The sequence below is a fragment of the Ascaphus truei genome, chromosome 6, assembly GCF_040206685.1.
Source record: "Ascaphus truei isolate aAscTru1 chromosome 6, aAscTru1.hap1, whole genome shotgun sequence".
Lineage (NCBI taxonomy): Eukaryota > Metazoa > Chordata > Amphibia > Anura > Ascaphidae > Ascaphus > Ascaphus truei.
The window spans coordinates 64,576,341-64,595,743 of record NC_134488.1 but is presented as its reverse complement, the minus strand read 5'-3'; the positions used below and the strand labels follow the sequence as shown (position 1 = coordinate 64,595,743).

The 19,403-nt window shown below is 45.6% G+C and overlaps 1 protein-coding gene across 1 annotated transcript in view; it reads right to left on the bottom strand.

The window, feature by feature from the left end:
* Nucleotides 1-19,403, bottom strand: part of CSMD2 (CUB and Sushi multiple domains 2) — a 701,191-nt gene that overhangs the window by 393,691 nt on the left and 288,097 nt on the right. Inside the window, 2 exon segments of the mRNA XM_075604612.1 lie at nucleotides 603-810; nucleotides 17,747-17,941. Of these exon segments, the coding sequence (XP_075460727.1) occupies nucleotides 603-810; nucleotides 17,747-17,941 (403 nt within the window).

Below are 19,403 nucleotides of genomic sequence, written 5' to 3'. Positions count from 1 at the left end.
CTTGGTTTTATGATTTCCCTCTTCCCTGGCTTAGAATAGAATTTGCAGTGGAGACCCGAGCCTATATATAGCATCTGTCTGCATTCACAGTTTGTGCCTCCCAACCTGCCCTTTCCTTATAATGCAATGCACATTTACTATGGCAGAGCTCTGCAAATATACGTGCAGCTTATTATAATGTACAAGATGGATGGCACAATGACAAGGTGTGCCTCGGGGCATGTCATTATCACCTGTCATGCCTTCCAAATATTCCTTTTCTGTGATCTTCTTCCCCATTGGGAGAAATGGAATAGTCCTTACAGAGATGCATATTAATTGTTCAAAACAATTCAAACACATATCACAATTGGTTGTGCTTTTTTTAAAACCTTTCTTGGGTTGGTAAATACGAAAGTCATACAGCAGATGAGGAAAACCTTGAACTCTTGTGTTTAAGGGACAGCTGGAAATAGCTAAAGAAGTGAAGGAGTAATTAGACATTCACCCGGAGTAGGTTTAGTCCATTCATATAATTAATATAATATAATTAATAATGTCATTCTGTTTAAAGCTTCTTGTGAGCTTTTCAGTTGCACTGTGGTGGTGTTAAACTCACTTACCATAGAGAAGAGCCCTCTGTTCCTGTGACCTCTAAGTAGTCATATGCATCTTCTAACTGGAAGTCGGTGAAGACAAGGGCAATGGTATCTCCAAGCTCTGCTAGTATAGTCCAGGTACAGTCTGCGTTGTTATTATATTCCGAAGGGAAATAAGGGCTGGAGATGATGCCACTTTGACCTCTTAAAGTTCCTCCACATGCATCGTCAGCTGAAGAGAGAAGCAGGAAGGAAATTAGTACTTTTTGGGTTAATGGGGGTATTGCAGAAGAATTATGGGGTGGGAGAGGCTATTTGTCTAAGTCTCCCAGCAAGCACCAGATTCATTAACAAGGAGGAAAACCTATAAAAGTCATGCAAATATAATACCCAGAGAACCAGAGGGATAGCTTTTTTTTGGCTCCTGCCACCTGTAACCCACATTAAGGGTGCAGTCCCTCACAGCTGGTTTATGTGAAGGAAACTAAATTAAACGTAATATTCATCAGTCTGCTCCTGTTTCTTTGCAAGATCTCATTAGAAGCCACAGGGAGCCTATATACAAAGATTTTATTTTAAAAACATTTGGTGCATCACAATTTCAGTGCTACAAACGCAAACAACCCTTCATAAAATGTGTCGTATACATGATGACTTTATAGATATGACCATATGTTGCTTACATTGTTTTTATGCATTACCTGCAGTAATGTGGAATACAATTTATACAATTAAACTGAAAACAGAATTGTGTGTGTTTTTTTATATGTATAACTACTATTAGGAAATATAAATATTTAGTGTAATAATACTTAGAATAGCCAAACTTTCAAAATAACACGTTGTTAACCTACAGTATATATTGTAACAGCTGTGCTGCGTCAAATACATTTTTGGTTAATACATAGCAACATAATTTTGAGAACACTATTAACAGACTTTCTAGGGTTGACAAAAAGTTGAACTTGGCGGACGATTTTGATGCAACTCCTCATTTTTTAGGAGCACACGAAGATTATTTTTTACTATATACCATCAACATCTGTATGCCAAGTGCAATCCATATCTTTGCGGCCCAATTTTTTAAATAATTTTGACACTTTTGGTGCAGTTTGAGACATTTCAGGTTATTACATAGGTGCACATTTACAGTACATTTCCATGCGGCAATTGTGCACCAAAAAGCCGCTGGCGACACTTAGTACAGAGACCTCATATTGTGTGAAAGAGAAGGCAGGGATTTTCTTTTTTGAGTTACTCTATATGAAAAAAAATATATAATGTAATATGTAATTACACAACCCTGCTACATCTCTAAAGCTACTGACTGGTCATTGCCGGTAGTTATAAGGGTTGGCTGCTGTATCAGGAAGATTCTACAGTATGGCTGCCATTTCCTCTCCCAGAATCCCCTGCTGGTCTTATGCTCACTGTTACAGCAGCAAAACTTGAACTCTTATGTGGTTTTTAAAAAAAAATAAGTCAATCAGTTCTGTTGCATTAGATAATACTGACTGTTTCTTTTGTTTGTTTTTTTTGTTCAGCTCTTAATGCAATTTTTAATCAGTTTTAAAGCATCCTTTGATTTCTATAGCAGGTTTTAACCCACTTCCCAAGCAGTGCAACATCTTTGCAACACTTTCCTGTTTGGGATAACTTGTTGCAAATATTCCCAGCAGTTTGAGCTGGGACAATAGTTATTTTGTAATATAAGGATACATTGTAGCTGCTGAGTTAGACGGACCGAAGCAACTATTATGTTAGGCCATTGTTTTTGCAACCAGGGTTCCTAGGACCCCTTGGGATCCCCGGGCATCCCTAAAGGGTTCCCAGCAATTGTATGGTCATTTGAAAATTGTATCAAATACAGAATAGAACAGTGTATTGGTGCATCACCATGAATAGTCCATAAATATTCAATTAATTCCAATAGTAGATCCAAACTTCAGGACATAGAGTATATTGGCATAACATCTCAGGGTGAGAGACTGGAGGCCTGGTGGTGCCCACGCGGGTACCCCAAAATAGGTCTCCTAATGAAGTGTACTCAACCCCGAGGAATAACTCAAATAAGTCCAGCAATGGATGGTAAAAAATATAATGGGCTGCAGCCCTTTACCTTCCTTTCTGGTGTCCTTGGTTAGTGGATCAGTTCCAGCGTGCCGTCCTCTGAAGATAGTCACAAGCAGCAAGGGATGAAGAGTAGCACAGCAGCGACTTGAGAAAGTCCTTTACGGACGAAACGCGTAGGTGCGTTCCTGCCATTGTATTTTTCTCTACTGACCAATAAAATACTATTTTTATAACTTATCCCCATTTGGAGTTACCCTCATTTTTTGGCGCTACACTAGCTGGAAGCTGCTGGGAATCGCTGCTGTGCTCCTCTTCATCCCTTGCTGCTTATCAAATACAGAAGAATTTACAATGCATCTGATCACAGAGTTGTTATTAGAGAGGGTTGGGGGTTCCTCAGAATTTCAATTAGGGGTCCTTAACCAAAAAAAGGTTGGAAACAACCGTATTATACACACAATCAGGATTTTTACAGATTTATAACAGGAGACCAAACAATTGCTAGTTTCGGTAGGAATGTAGAATTATACATTGTCACATGCTTTACATATAAAAATAATTTAAAAAAAGAAAGGGGAAAAAAAGTTGGAAAGTAGTATTGCTGCTTTAATTAGCCCCTACTCTGAGGACTGACATCATCGGCCTGGAGTTAAAGCTTCAGTTGGTTCTAATCTGCCATGTTGCATTATTCCGGGAGCGACTTCCTCCCACTTTGAAAGGTTCTAGGAACTTAAGTTTAAGAGGGGGTTGTATATAGTATTAAAAGTATCTATGCTGGTATCCGGAGGGGGACACATGGCATGACAAGGTCAGCAGTACTCCATTCTAAGTGACCACTAATGTTTCTTAGGCTGCGTCCCCAGTAAGGCGTGCGCTGCGCGTACAAGCACCGCCCCTCAATGAGGCCGGGCCCACTACTTACCTTGGCGCGGATTTAGCAGCCGCGCTATTCTACCAGTTTTTGCAAAGACAGGAAAACTGTCTTTACAACTTGCGACGTAGGGGTGGCCACGCCCCCACCGGCGGTCCAGCCAATGAGGGCAAACCAGCTGCATGAGGTCATGCGCGCACTTGCTGCAGTTCAGTGCAGACTGGGACCGCAGCCTAAGGACTGTTTCCCAACTAGAAGTAGCACTAAACAGTTACAAGTTTGCAATTATACCCAGTGTGCACTGCTTCACATGGCAAGGTAACCAAGCCATGCACTGTCAAACAATCCCTCCCAGAAACCCTAGCCCATATTCAATAGGCAGTGAAGCTTCCTCCCCTTCTATGTGATATTTTAATCCCCATTCATGCTTCCCCAACAAGTAGAAGACAGCTTCACAGCATGTTGAATATCAGCTTTGTGTTACAGTTGCAGCAGGTGTCAGTGAGACACCGTATCAATAAGTCACAGGCTGTATCATGCTCTTAATAGACTGTTCTCAGTGAGCTATCAGAGTAATGTTTCCATTTTTTGTTAACCTTGAATTTAAATGTAGGGCATGGTTAAGCAGCCCTCCTCTGGAATGGCAGGTGTAATGTTTCACGGCAGTGACCCTTTGCGTTCACATTTTTACCCTTCCAATAGTCATCATTTTTCAACATCTTGATTCTGCGTTTCGCCAAACACTTGCTTGGATCCTATTCTTTTTAGCGATATGCTTAATTGCACCATTTGTCTTGCAAATATAGAGTAACCACGAGTTATGGAATTTGGAAGGGTTAGGAGGGAGGACAATTGACAGGTGAAATTATCTGTCATGGTAAATTTACACTGGGGGCCGATTTCACCCTCTCAGAGACTCAAGGGGCCAGCAATGCACAAACTATTTACATTAGCTGCTGTACCGCTAAGGTTATATACAACTTGCATCAAGTGCCAGTACGGGTTATTGCACCTGTTCCAGCGTTAACTCCCTGTGACCTGAACGGGTTCGATAACCTGTACCAGGACTTAATGCATGTACCCTGTACAGAGTTAGGCCTGGGACCCGCTGCGCTCGTTGGCGCGGGCGGCAATGTAGCGAGTTCCCCACCAGCAGGGGAATCCTCGCGAGCCGGTCCCGGTCCCCACTGGCTGCACAGCTGACTACACGCTGTGGCGCGTCAGCCACTAGGAGACACCACAGAATGGTGTTTCCTAGCGTTGACGCGTCACGTGGTGTGGCTGTGAGCCAATGGGGAGGGGAGGCTGCGGGAGGAGGAGAGGCTTCGGGGAGCGGGGAGGAGTGTGGAGTGAAAGCAGCGTGAGTGCCTCTCTGTGTGTGTGTCTGAGTGCGTGAGTACCTGCCTGTGTGTGTGTGTGTGTATGTGTGTGCCTGTCTGTGTGCGTGCCTGTCTCTGTCTGTGTGTGTGTGTGTGTATGAGTGCGTGCGTGCCTGTCTCTGTCTGTGTGTGTGTGTGTGTGTGTGTGTATGAGTGCGTGAGTGCCTGCGTGCGTGTGTGTGTGCTTTTTTTACTTACCTGCAGCCCGTGGCAGCCCGTGGAGGGAGGGGGGGGAAGAGTAGCGGGTCCCTCCGCTCAAGCCACGCCCCCCCCTCCCTGTCAATCCTCCAACTCCCGCCCACCTCCCGCTCCGGCCTCTCACGTCATGGCCGCGCCCCCTCACGTCATGGCCGCGCCCCCCCCGACCCGTTTGGCCACGCCCCCCCCGCTCCGAGAAAAGTATCCTGTAGACCGCAGATCGCGGTACAGCGAGTTGCACGCGCCGCCGGCAAGCAAGCCAGCCGTGCGGACGCGTGCAACGGGACCTTAGCCTTAGAGGTAAACACACAGATACCAATAAGCTCTGAGAAACCCCTACCATTACCACATAATATATATATGTATATAAGTGTCAAAAGGAGTGCTAGTGGGCGTGGCTAAATGTATATAACAAAAAACAGACAAAGATGCCCAAAGCTACTTCCAATGTGACAAAAATACACAGTGCAATATCTATACATTCTCTTGAAAAAAGGGTCATTTAGTTTAACCCTTTGGCCAAAGCATCTTAAGCCTGCTGCCACTTACAAGGCATGACTGTAGCAGGTCCTAACACTCACGTGGGTTAAAATTCTTATTAACCTGTATAATTACAAGAAGAATGATCACATTGGATCTGTCGTAACCTGAGGAAGCCACACACTCTTTTTGGCGAAACGCGTAGAGTGGTAGCCGTCCTGAGAGGAGAGAGGAGAGAGGAGAGATTGCCATACAGATACTCACATAACCGCGACCGGAAGTGACGTATCGGGACGGAGCGGAAGTGACGCATCGGCGGAGAGGGAGGCAGAATCATCCACCCGAGAGGCAGCTCCAAGCGCAGTGCTTGCTAACATCAGCTAATGGGAGCCCAACAACCCACATAAGAGGGAGCCCACGAGGGGAGAAAGGCCTGGAAGACGTCGTCCACCGCCGGAGCTACAGAGTCCCAGAGATAGGTGAATTGCACCAAGTCACATCAGAGGAGGCGGGTGAGCCTGAAGTTAACAAACTCTTCTCTCCTTGATCACAATGATTGTGATACATGCTTAAAATACTTGTTTTTATTGTAAGTGTTCATTTTTTAACCCTATAAAGTCGAGTTTTATACTGTACTGGTCTGCACTATGGTTATCATTTCTTTTACATACACATTGTTGCTGAGCTGAGAATTGGAGACCCCATCACTGAGTGGAGAAAACCTTTCTAGCAGAGACTATTGTGTGTCAAAACCGCTTGATTTAAACTTACATCTTGTAAGTAGGCATCACATACGAGCCAAGACAAAACATAGAATTTTTACACAATTTTAAAACTGTCTACACTTAGATTGTTTTCTTGTCTTTTTTGTTCTATTTCCCTCCATGCTCCCCCTGGATTACAACTGGAGAGTAACCTGGCATAATGAAACTGACCTGCCAACTTGGAAAGTGGGGAGGGGCAAGCTTAAACCTTGGTGGGGAGGGGCCGCTGCACACAGTTAATAAACACACAGATACCCAACAAGCTCTGAGAAACCCCTATCATTACCACATTATATATGTGTGTGTGTGTGTGTGTGTGTGTGTGTGTGTGTGTGTGTGTGTGTGTGTGTGTGTGTGTGTGTGTGTGTGTGTGTGTGTCAAAAGGAGTGCTAGTGGGCGTGGCTAAATGTATACCACAAAAAACTGAGTTAGAGGTATCTCTTCTAAATCCTCCCTCTCCTTAACCCCTTCTGTTCTGCTGGGACAAAGGCAGGAGAATGGAATGATATTTAGTAGAGGTGTGAATTTCCTTTTTGAGAAAGCGAAATGTACAGTTTGTCAAGGGTAGGGGTCACTGATGTTACGCACTATGCGACCGATACCTCACCGCATAGACCAGTAACTGGCGGCCTGCCGGCGGGACTCTTGGAGCATTCAAGCAGTTTTCTGGTCACAGGAATAGCCAAGCCGAAGCTGTTCTCCCCTTCTTCTATTTCTCCACCTTCAACCTTTAAATCTGGTCCAATCGCTAGCAACTACATGTCCCAGTGGTGCGCACATCCAGCGGAATACCACAGACGGGTGTTGGACACTTTCCGTAAGGAGCATTAACTTCCTATGCTCATCTATTCAGCCATTGCTTGGTGGATTAACACTAACCAGTCTCCTGTGTAAGGAGTATTAGCCTTGCATACCCTAGTTCTGTGTAAGCTCACATGGCACTATAGCTAATCATTGTCTCCCCTCATTCATTCCCATAGGGGAGCACAACAGAGATCTCTCTACTAACAGACACATCCAGCGTCTATTGATATAAGCAGGAACATACTTATTATTTCTTGACCCCGGTAGTAGAGTTTAGAGTATTTTATACTCGCAGGGAGTGGTACCGTTACCCTGCTGTAAACCCCTATGCTGCACATATCCATGGTACAAGTGGGGTAGCACTTTGGCTAACTATCAATGATCTATAAATGGAAGTAAAGGCGTTTTGTAGATCTGGGCCTCAGACTGCATTGATGGAGGGAGTGTATGTGTATCCTCCCTGCGCTATCCTTAACACAAAAAGCTGCTACCCCGCATACCCCTGCAGTATAGAATTATGGTATTGAATCTGCTGAGCCGCCCCGTGAGGCTACATTCAGATCTGCTTGCCATCCGCAGCCAAGAAAACATGATCAGGAATGCTGTGTCCCCACTCTGCATTTACCCAGCAAGGACACAGCCTCCCTGCGCCTCTGTGTATGAGCATGAAATAAAAGCAACTCTCGCTTTCTATACAAGGGCAGCTTCTGAAAACTCACACGCTGCACTTTGTGCGCCATTCACTCACTTTGGGACTCATTTAACCCTTTGTGGCCAAATAGGCCTGAAATGTGGTGTTTTACCGTCTACTCTGGCCGTGAAAAGGTTAACAGAAAGCTGTGATACTCATAATTTAGTTTCCTAACTCACCTAACTTACTAATGCTACCTATTATTATTACTAACTACTAATTAATATTACTTTATTAAACCTCTGTAATTTGTGTGAATGTCTGTAAATTAAACTATACAGTGTTAAATGTACATAAATATGTTATACCTGTTTAGATGTATTTATTGTAATATTTACTAACCAAATACTTATTTACTATATATATATATATATATATATATATAACACACACACACACACACACACACACACACACACACACACACACACACACACACACACACACACACACACACACACACACACACCTCCTAATAGTCATTAGCATGTCTAAACAAGTGCACGCTACATAGCAATCACATAAAATATACATTAACCTAACCCAAGGGTCGAAGCAATAAAAGAAGCCCCACATCACGGGCAAGTAAAAAAAAAAAGAAAATGTCCATGCTTTAAACCCCCTACTAAACCAGAAGTGCTTCATTACAAAAGCCAGCGAAACAGAGACGTCATGCAGGGCGCCCTCCATTGCCCAGTAATCCAAGTAATTGTATACAAACAGTGAGGAATAATACTCAACAAGAATTACTTCAAGTTCGAGAACTTTTTTTGTTCAATTAATGGTACCTGCGATGGGGTCCAATATGGCCACATTATATGCAAATTTGTTCATGGACTATTACAAACGTAGCCATATTCTGTCCAACATAATCTATTCTAAATTTATTGTCACATATAAAAGATATATTGATGACCATTTCATGTTTTGGAAGGGACCTGAAAAACTGCTGCTCAATGTCATTTACTTTTTAAATGTACTTCCCTCGACTATCAGATTTAAACTTAATTTCAGTGTGACTGAAATTAACTTTTTGGATCCTGTTATTTATAAACAGGATGGGGCATTGTTGTCTAAGATCCACCATGAACATACAGAAACACATTATTATTATTAGCGTCCAGCAACCACCCTACCCCACTTAAACAAGGCCTTCCATATTCACAAATGTTAAGGCTACGTAGAGTGACTAGTGATCCGACCAAAGTTGATATGGCATTATGCAATATGGGACAGATATTTCTAGACCGAGGCAATGACCCAGAGGAGATTGAGTCAGCCCTTTATAGGGTACAGCTGGAAGATAGGGATTCGTTACTGACAACTAGGATGGAAAGAGTGACGCAATCATTTTTGCTTTATTAGTTCATTTAGCATGGCATCTGGTTAGATTAAAAACGGGATATTAAGACATTGGCATGTGTTGGCAGCTGACTAGCTAATAGGTAATCAATGTGTTAAACCACACCTCTTTTGTCAACCCTATTGGTAAATATGTAGCCCCGGCCCATTGGCTTACGAAGATACCAGAAGTATATAAATGTCACCTGTGTATCGGTTGCCAATTTCTTTTGATAGGAAATTCCTATGCACATCAACTATCCGTATGATGGCACCAAACAGAAAATCAGACACTATATGAGCTGTGAGACCCGCTATGTCGTATATTTTATCAGATGTCCATGTGGACTTTACTATATGGGCAAAACTACAAGGATGCTGAAGGAACAGATTAATCTGCCATTCAGCCCTATGCAAGGCATTGGCCCTGTACAGAAATCATAGATGATCTAACGTTTCAGCCCGTGGCGCTGACATTTTCTTTTTCTTTCTTTAAATATATAATTTTAAGAAGTATAGTTAATATCCCATATGAATTAATGTATAATATATTAAACTAGCTGAGAGACCCGGCGTTGCCCGGGATGTAAATGCGTAATAGGTAGTATTATTTATAAATCGTGGAACAATAGGTGACTATTTGTTGGAAAGGTTGGATAATAATGTTGAAAAGAAAGATGGAAGAAAATGTAATACGATGTTGTATAAAAATGGTTTATTGTAAACACACCACAGTACAATGTATATTTTGGTGACATAAGTGATGTGAAAATGTGAGGCGTGTGTCCTGCTAGGGTGTGAGCGGGTGTGAGGCGGCAGGTGGGTGTTCAGTACGGGTGGCGCATGGGTAGTGAGTGCTGGCTGTGGGTCGGGGTCCTGCTAGGGTGTGAGGCGGCGGGTGTGTGGCGAGTGCGGGTGACAGCTGGTCAGTGATATTGTTGCGTAGGGGCAGGATGCGGCAGGTGTGTGTCGAGTGTGTGGGGTGGGTGAGAGGCGGCGGGTGTGTGTCGAGTGTGGCGGGTGTCTGTTGAGTGCATGCGGCGGCTGTGTGGCGCAGGGGTGTGAGCGGTGGGCGGGTGAAAGGCAGAAGTGCGGGTGGGCGAAAGGCAGAGGCAGGAGGGCGGACGAAAGGCATTGAAGGAGGGGAGGTGAGGTCGGAGGGGTGGTGGGGGGAGGTGAAGGGGGGCGGAGGGGAGGTGAGGAGGATGGGTGGTGAGGGGAGGTGAAAGGGGGGGCGGAGGGGAGGTGAAGGGGGGGCGGAGGGGAGGTGAAGGCGGGGCGGAGGTGAAGGGGGGGTGGAGGGGGTAGGTGGGAAGGGTGGAGGTGGGGGGCTGGGGGGGAGGGGGGAGGTGAAGGGGGGGTGAGGGTAGATGAAGGGGGGGTGGAGGGGAGGTGAAGGGGGGTGGTAAGGGGGGGAGGTGGTGGGAAGGGGGGGAGGTGGAGGGAAGGGAAGTGGAGTGAGGGGTGGGTGAGGGGAAGTGGAGTGAGGGGTGGGTGAGGGGAAGTGGAGTGAGGGGTGGGTGAGGGGAGGTGAAGGCCGTTCCCTCACCAGTCCGGCAGCTCCCACGTGAATCTGAGGCGGGAGGCAGCGTGTTGTGGCCGCTCCCCCGCTGTGTCCCTGGCGCTCGCTCGCTCACTCCGCTCCCCTGCTGACTGTAGCGGCGCCGGGGGGGGGGGGGGGGGTGGAGGGGAAGTGAGTGAGGAAAGGTGAAGGGGGGTGAGGGGAGGTGAAGGCCGCTCACTCACCCGTCCGGCTGCTCCCTCACCCGTCCGGCAGCTCCCTCACCCGTCCGGCAGCTCCCTCACCCGTCCGGCAGCTCCCTCACCCGTCCGGCAGCTCCCACGTGGAGGAGGGGGGGGGGGGTGAAAGCGCGGGAAACAGGGAGAGGCGGAGGAAGAGGCGGAGCCTCCGGGACCGGTGGGGAAGAGAGCGGGAGATGTGCTGCTAACACTGTGAGCCCCGCTAATGTATGTAACACCGTGTGTGTGTGTGTGTGTGTGTGTGTGTGTGTGTGTGTGTGTGTGTGTGTGTGTGTGTGTGTGTGTGTGTGTGTGGTGTGTGTGTGTGTGTGTGTGTAGTGATGTGTAGTGATGTGTGTGTGTGTGTGTGTGTGTATAGTGATGTGTGTGTGTGTATAGTGATGTGTGTGTGTGTGTGTATAGTGATGTGTGTGTGTGTGTGTATAGTGATGTGTGTGTGTGTGTGTGTGTGTGTATAGTGATGTGTGTGTGTGTGTGTGTGTATAGTGATGTGTGTGTGTGTGTATAGTGATGTGTGTGTGTGTGTATAGTGATGTGTGTGTGTGTGTATAGTGATGTGTGTGTGTGTGTGTGTGTGTGTGTGTACTCCGCCTCAGGCCAATGAGAGGTGTGCGGGGGCGGGCGGCCCAAGGGAGCAATCTCATTGGCCTGGCCCAAGGTCCAATGAGATTGCCGCTAGGGACACGAGGAGGGGCACAGGGAGACACATACAGACCCGGACACATAGGACACTTTCAGAAATATATAGTAGATAAGCGGAGTGCCCACGTGGACTCCAGTACGGCGGACGAACATGTAGACCACTTAAAAGGAGACTGTGGGAACATATTAATAATATTAAAAAAGGTTTGCAAACCCATAGTGTCTCCAATCATTTTAGATTGGTCCATGAACAGAAACCATTGGCTTAAAATGTATGGGGATTGATGTCCTAAGCCGAATTGAAGAGGAGGGAACAGAATCATCCAGATATCCAGCAGGGAAACTTTCTGGATATATCAATTGAAGACACTGTTGCCTCAGGGGTTAAACCTGGAGTTTGATCTGGGTTAATTCCTGAGAGACTAGAAAAACCTGTGGCGCTGTATCCTCTCTCAGTCTGTTACCCTGTAATAACATTTAAAATTGGTCTTCCATCATTGAGTGATCGGTGGATGAAACAAAATGTGTAATTTATCTGAGATTAGCTCAGAGTATAATCCCAAGGATTTATTGTCCACATCACTCTGTGGAAATATATATTTTAATCATTTTAAAATTTGAATTGATAGTACTCATGTATCTTTTATTTATTTTATTTATATATATATATATCTCCCTATCAGTCTTAGTGTATGAGTATATTATAATGTCCATATAGTATGTGTCTAGCACTGATTACATCAATGAAGATATAAATTGTTGAGGTTTTATATATGATTATTTATTGGCTGAGATGATCTGTTTTGAATACATCAGGCAGTTAGGTATTCTAGATGCATTACCTACTCACAATTGAATCATAATACAAAACATCTGCATACAGGCTGGGCAAGCAATTGAAAGCATCATTTTACCATCAGTATTTGTGTAGTGATTGGATAGTAACAACTATTTAGTGAAGGGAGTTCCCTCCCATTAATTAGCATACCCCTGAGGAAGTGAGACGTCTCTCACGAAACATGCTGGGTTGAGTTACTTTATTCTCACATTTCGTTCTGAATCCACCTTTAATACCTAGCTGCCTGCGGGCTTGTGTTTTGGGGGGTGTATATCTTATGAATGTGGACTGACAGTGGACTGTTGTTTGCGGTTTGCTGATCGAGCACTGTGGGTGTGTTGCCTCATCGCCGCGTCACTGAAGCAGCCAACTAGGAAGCAGCACCAGGAGATTCCCTGCACGTGGGCTTCCAAACAGAGATTCGGAGCAGACTGCATTCATAGCCTAAGCGTGGGTATCGGCCGTTCCAGAGAGAGCATACCCCAAAGGGCCCCACAACCAGGCTTAAAAGGTTGAAACGCGTTGAAAGTGAGGAACAATTCATGAGTTTTATTCCATGTGTTTGTTTTTATGTATGTAACAGGTATTCCCTGTGAATACAGACTGCTGTGTATACCTGTGTGGCTCTCAGGAGCCTAAGCCTCCGCTCGGGGAGCCTGGGGTACATACATTTAACATAATCTCGTGGTGCAACGCCTCCACCTGCGATGGCTCCCGCCAGAGGAGGAGTGATTCCTCGCAGGACAAATATATATATATATATATATATCACTCCACTCACCGCATGTAAAATAACCAATGACTTTACTGTAGCAATACTTATTCATATATCAACAGGTATCCCTCTCTAGAGGAGACACTAACTACTGCGTCTCGCAGGACGCTCCCACCTGCACCGGGTGATCCCACCCCGTGTCCAGTAACCCCACTCAATATGTCCCGCACCCTTAAAGGGAGATGATATGTGCGACTGCGCAGCCACTAGTCCCGTATGAATATAATATATATGTAGGATCGTTGGTGCACTTGGTGATGGTTACCTGCCGAGCACTCCAGTGCCCGGGCCTGCCAAGGAGCTTCACAAAGGATCCGAAGGCTGACGAATACAGGAACTACCGTCCGGGGCGATCCCACCCGGATGGCTGCTGCAGCGGCAGCGGAGGTCTGAGCCCAAACCTCTGGATGGACGCGCAGCGTCCGCTATGTCCCTAACTGACTCTGGGTAGTAAGGGACAGGGTCCCTAACCTGGGGCCTGTCCCTACAACACTCAAAACTACTGGTGACTCAGGGCTATCTGGGGCCTAGGGGGCTGCTGGCCTAGTGCAGGGAGTCACTGACTCCTGCACCCTACCTCCTTCCCCTAGCTGCTCCTGATGCCGACTAATGTGCTCCAAACCCTGCGAAAAGTATCTATTCTCCTCTGCAGGGAGATGCTGTAGCCCTATTGGCTCCCTGGGGTCACGTGGGGCGCTCCTGAGGCTCATGGGAGATGTAGTCCCTGCTGTGAGCCCTCTGCTGATTGGCCGTGCCTTTCGCGCGATCACTGCGCATGCGCGAGCACTCTAGGGGCCGCCGCTGCTACCTGCCGCACTGCGCATGCGCGAGGATCGATATGGCGGCGCCCTACCTTGTCGGGCCGCCGCTGAGTCTCCGGCGCACTGGAGCACTCCCTGCACGACCCCCACCCTCCAGAACCTCCGGCGGGTCTGCCGCTTGGCGCCGGCAGCACTCGCCATTGCTCCTGGCACGGAGGTAACGAGGGGGGGGGTCGCCGAGCAGAGGGGGACCCGGCTACATGTACAATATTAAATCTTAGTATATAGCAGTGCTGTGCTATGTTTTCATTTTTTCCCCCTTATATATCACTGCTGGGATATTTCTATTTGCTGAGTGGTTTCAACAACATCGTTCAGCTAGACTTTTATAAGTGTTTTTCCGTCTTGTACCATTCACGGTGTATATTTTAAGTATTAATGGACAAAGAGTTAATTATCCATTGAGATCCACTCTAAGTGTGTATAGGTGTATATGTTTGGTAGTGGTGTGTTCACAAATGACTGCCAGTCACCAGTTATTCTATTTAATTTGGTGCACCTATTATATGCTTTTGGTAAATTACACAGAGGTGGTTTTTGTCCTTTTAAATTGTGTAATACCTCATTATTGTTCCCTACACTTTTTGATTTTCCATTTCTTCATGAACTGCATTGTGCAAGAGTAACAAGTACCAGCGCCCAGGAGGCAAAGACTGTTCATATGGGATTTGGATAACCCCAGAGGCTGCAGGACTTTTTGTTTGCAAGTAGACACTCTATACTTGTAATATATTGGTATATAATAATTGTCTGACTGTTTACATTTCATCAGGTTGTTTTTGTGAACAATATTTATATATTTGGTTGTCAAAGGACATAGCGCTATAGTTATGTATTTGTTCCATATGAATTAATGTGCTTATTTCACAGATATCCACCATTACACTGGGATATGTCATCTACATCAGGGGTGCGTGGCAGTTACAGAGGCCTCGCACGTGTAACGAAGTCATTTAAATTAAATGGCGGGGGAGTGGCGAAAGCCTCTGTAACTTCACTTACCTTGGCTCAGATGGCTTCTGGCGACGCGGCATCACGTGACACCGCTTTGCCATGGCGTCGTGATAGAACGCCGGCGCCAAAGAGGGGGGCGTGAGGGGGGGGAGAGCCGGCAGGGGGGTGCAGGGGAAAAAGATTGCGCACCCCTGATCTATATGATAACCTTTACAGAATATTTTTCAGAATAATGTAAGATTTAATTGGAAATGTAACAAGACAGCATCAAAGAGAGCTACAGATGATACAAGGTTTCTGAACATAGCAGGCACAAGACATATGGTTCCCCCGAGTATCCGAGCTCTGGATACTGGAATACACTTATTAAGCAGACAGGTTTGTGCTGCACTTAGTACTCCTCACATTTGTCTGCTTTCCATCCACATGTGCACATAAAAGAGGGCCAGTGTTTAACCTAGAGCTCCCACAGGGAGATAAGGGCTTTACACAGCAAAGTGTTATAGGGTTGCGCCGTTTTTCGTTCACTACTCCAATACATGAGCCGTTGGCAGCACTTTGCGGAGACTTACTCACAAGGGGTTATACCTTTACAAGGGGTGTGAAAACACAAACTAAGTTCCCTGTTCAACATGCTTTAGTCTTCTCTGTGCTACAGAGAAGTTGAGTTCTATTCAAGTAAATGTGATGCATATCTTCTCCAGCATATGGAAGACTGTTTTTCACGCCATGATAAATAAAGGGCAGTAAAAGCTAGCTGAAACGCAACTTGCTAACGCATAGAATTCCATGTATGATCCAGTCTTAAAGGTCATACATATTTCAATTAGAAACATAGCAGCCTATTCATTAATCTTCGATAAGTGACTTAACGATAGTTTTGAGCATTTTTCTACTGAGTTTGCAAGCATAGCTATTCAGAAAGCTTCGATAACATGCCAAACTCACTGGAAAACTGCTTCTTCCTGATCGGTAGCGCTCTCGCTATCTCAACCCGAGCGGTAGCTCCACAAATGCTCAAAGTTGCATTGAGCTATTCAGGTAGCTTTGATATGCACATTGTGGCTGCAACTCGCAGGTTGTGATGTGACTCTGAAGAAAATAATGTATTCTTACTATATCGGATTGAAGCTGGGTGTCTTCGGAACTGACGTGCATTAATATCAGCATCTGGACATTTAGCGGCTAACTACTAAGGTAATGAAGGGGTTAAATATCAGTGCCCGGTTTGTTGGGGGTGGAGGGAGTGGGTGAAGGTTGTATTTGGCCCGTGGTGGGTGTTTAGGCCTCCCGGGAGGGTTGCGGGAGGAGTTAACCTCTTAATTACGTTGGTAGGTTTAAACACCCACCACGGGCCAAATACCACCTTCACCCACCCCCTCTACCCGCAATAAACATCAAAATACAATACAACTATCAATTCTATCCAATACACCCATTAGTTGCCAGTGTGGTTGCCTATGCCCTCAATCGAAGCAAAGATAACCCCAATGGCAATGAATGGGCACACACTACTACCCACCCTCTCTACCCCCAACAACAGTAATGGGCAAAATCCCTGTTATCCAAATCTGGATAATAGCGCATTTGCCCATTAAAAATAAAACAGTACCCAACCAGGGTGTCTCCCTGCATTGTTTAAATCTCCCATGTCACGTGACCGGGTCATTGAAACTTTGCGGGGATACCGGCACCCAATACCAGGATCTCTAACTCGGGAAGCATGGGGTCCCCTGGGCTGAAATTCATGCGATTCAGCTCAGGAGACCCCCTGCTTCAATAACGTATTATTACAATAAAATCAAAACAGTGCGATCACCTGTAAGAGCTGCACAGACTGCGGCCATATCGCACGGGCAGAACTTAGAAACAGACCGGGCTAAAAGCGCTGCTATCCCGAGCGGTATGACATTTTCCTACCGAGCGGTTTCTGACTTGCGATAACTCTTTCTGAATACCGTGATAACACAAGTGTCAGCCCGTGAGGTAGGGTCATTCCAAAACGTTCAATTTGGCAGTGATAACATCGAAGCTACCTGAATAGGCCTCATAGAATTTGAGAGCAAAAGAACCACTTGGCCCACTTTGTCTGCCCATTATCACCAGCTGTGAAATTCTCAGACTATAAGGTCCTTTGGTTTCTTTCATATTTAACATCCCCTTTTACTTTATCTCAATCATGTTCCATGAATCCACCACCATTTCAGGGGAGATTTCCTCATATTTCCCCTGAGCCTCCCACCCTCCTACATTAGAGCAAGACCTCTTGTTCTAGCACGTCTCTTTCCATGGACATGTTGCATGCACATTTTCCAGGGCTGCAATATCTATTTTGGCAACACAGGGAAGGAAGTAAAAAGCAAATACTGTAAACGGGAGAGTAATCTGAATGCTATCCTGGTTTACGGAACCCTTGTGATAAGATAAAGTTTCCATGCCCCCATCTTATCTGAGATGCAATTCATTATGGGTACAGGATAAGGAAATGGCCAAGGCAGAGACAAGGGTAGTAAAACCCATCCTACATTTCAGGTCAGGTAAATGTCAAAATCATTTACAATACTTATAGTACGCATTAAACCCATTACATTGTTCTTTTACTTGGGTCCTGCAAAGGATTTCACCTTAACCCAATCGGTTGCTGGCAGGGAAAGGGTTAATACATTGCATTAGATGCGATTTTGATAGTGACTCTTTCATCTCCACTGACACATTCTATAACACCGACAGTTCAGCTTTGCACACTATGTAAACGTGTCCCTTGCATGGACTGTACCTCTGCAGGAGGGGAGAGGAAAGTCCCACGAGGCGCTGTTTTCAGAGCCGGACACACAGGTGAGCAGGGCGTGCCCCTCCAGGATGAACCCTATGTTGCAGCTGTACCTGGCCTTGTCCCCCACGTTAAAAGTTGTTCCCTGCTGCACCCCGTTCTGCAAGCGCCCGGGATTCCCACACGTGTGACTGGGCAAAACTGTAGAAAGGAAAAGAAATCAGCAGAGATATAGAATTAGCGGTCACACACCAGATGTTAAATTGCCAACATATCACATGCAGATTTCAGATACATTGTGTTATTATTATTATATTAATTTGCATTTCTGTTTCTTCTTTTATAAGACCTTTCTTAGCACATGTCAAGGTCACGTTCAGAGAGAGTTTAAGACAAACACCTCAGTTTAAATAGGCAAAAGAGAACTCTTTTCCCTCTTACATTACAGTTACCGCTTAATGAGGTCTGGTGGTGATCCACACAAATGCATCAACATCAGTGTCAGATTTCACATTAGGCCTGAGCCTGGGGCAGCGAAATGTTCCGCCCCCATATCATTTTGCTGCACTCTCAGGCCTATCGGACCTAATGGGAAGGTACTTGCCTGGGTCGGCTGCCTCCTTTCTGCCGCCCTCCTACTCCTTTGGAATCCCAGCATCAAATCCCGCTGCGGATGTCCTCAGCGTGACGTCACACGCCGTCTCGTTGCCATGGCACTGTGACGTCACAACGTCAAATTATGTCATGATGTCGCGATTCCATGGCAACGCGCTACTGGCCGACGTCATGTTGGTGACATCCGCAGCGTCATTTGATGCTGGGATTCCAAAGGGGCAGTAGGGCGGCAGAAAGGAGGCGCCCGACTCACGCAAGTGCCTAAGGGTTGTGGATTTTGAAGTCTACCGTTTATCAATATAATCATAATCAGGGGATTGCATGGCTATTGTGTGACTATTTCCTCATTTTTATGCAACTGGTTATACCTTTATGATTCAGCCTCCTAGGACTGCTCTTACTCTTTGTCATCTTTATTATTTGATCACCTTCTTCTTCCTTAGCTTGTGTTAAAGCAGCATTTCATTCAAACCCCTATACATGCAGTCCTCGCTATCCAACGGTTCACTTTTCAATGAATAGCATATCCAGCGCATTACAACGCAACCCTAAGGGCCGTTTTCCGACGCCGGAATGCGTTCTCCAACGCTCACCGCCGCTGATTAACATGGGACTCACTTTACATCGGTTTCAGTATCCAACGCTACTTCCAGACCGGATTCTGTTGGATAACCGAGGACTGTCTGTACGTGTTTTTTTGCTTTAATACATCAGTTGTGTATCATTCGATAATACTTACTGTATTTTCCCCCCCACTCTTTGTGCCCTTTTTAATGATTTTTAATATATTAATCTTCCTAGGTTGCTATAGATAATATTAAGGAAGAGCCATATTGCGTGCCCTGGGAAGCAGAATCTTCACCGAAAATAAAAATCTGGCAACAGGAAATGTCCTTTTTAAGGAATAAAATCAAGTTTGCACGGAAAAAGAGCAGAATATCGATCAGCCTCAACCGTTACCATATTCTTCCAAGTATCCTTTTATTGAATTTGTGTTCAAAGTAGCCAATAAAAATATCACTTGTGAGCTCAGTAACATGTCTGAGAC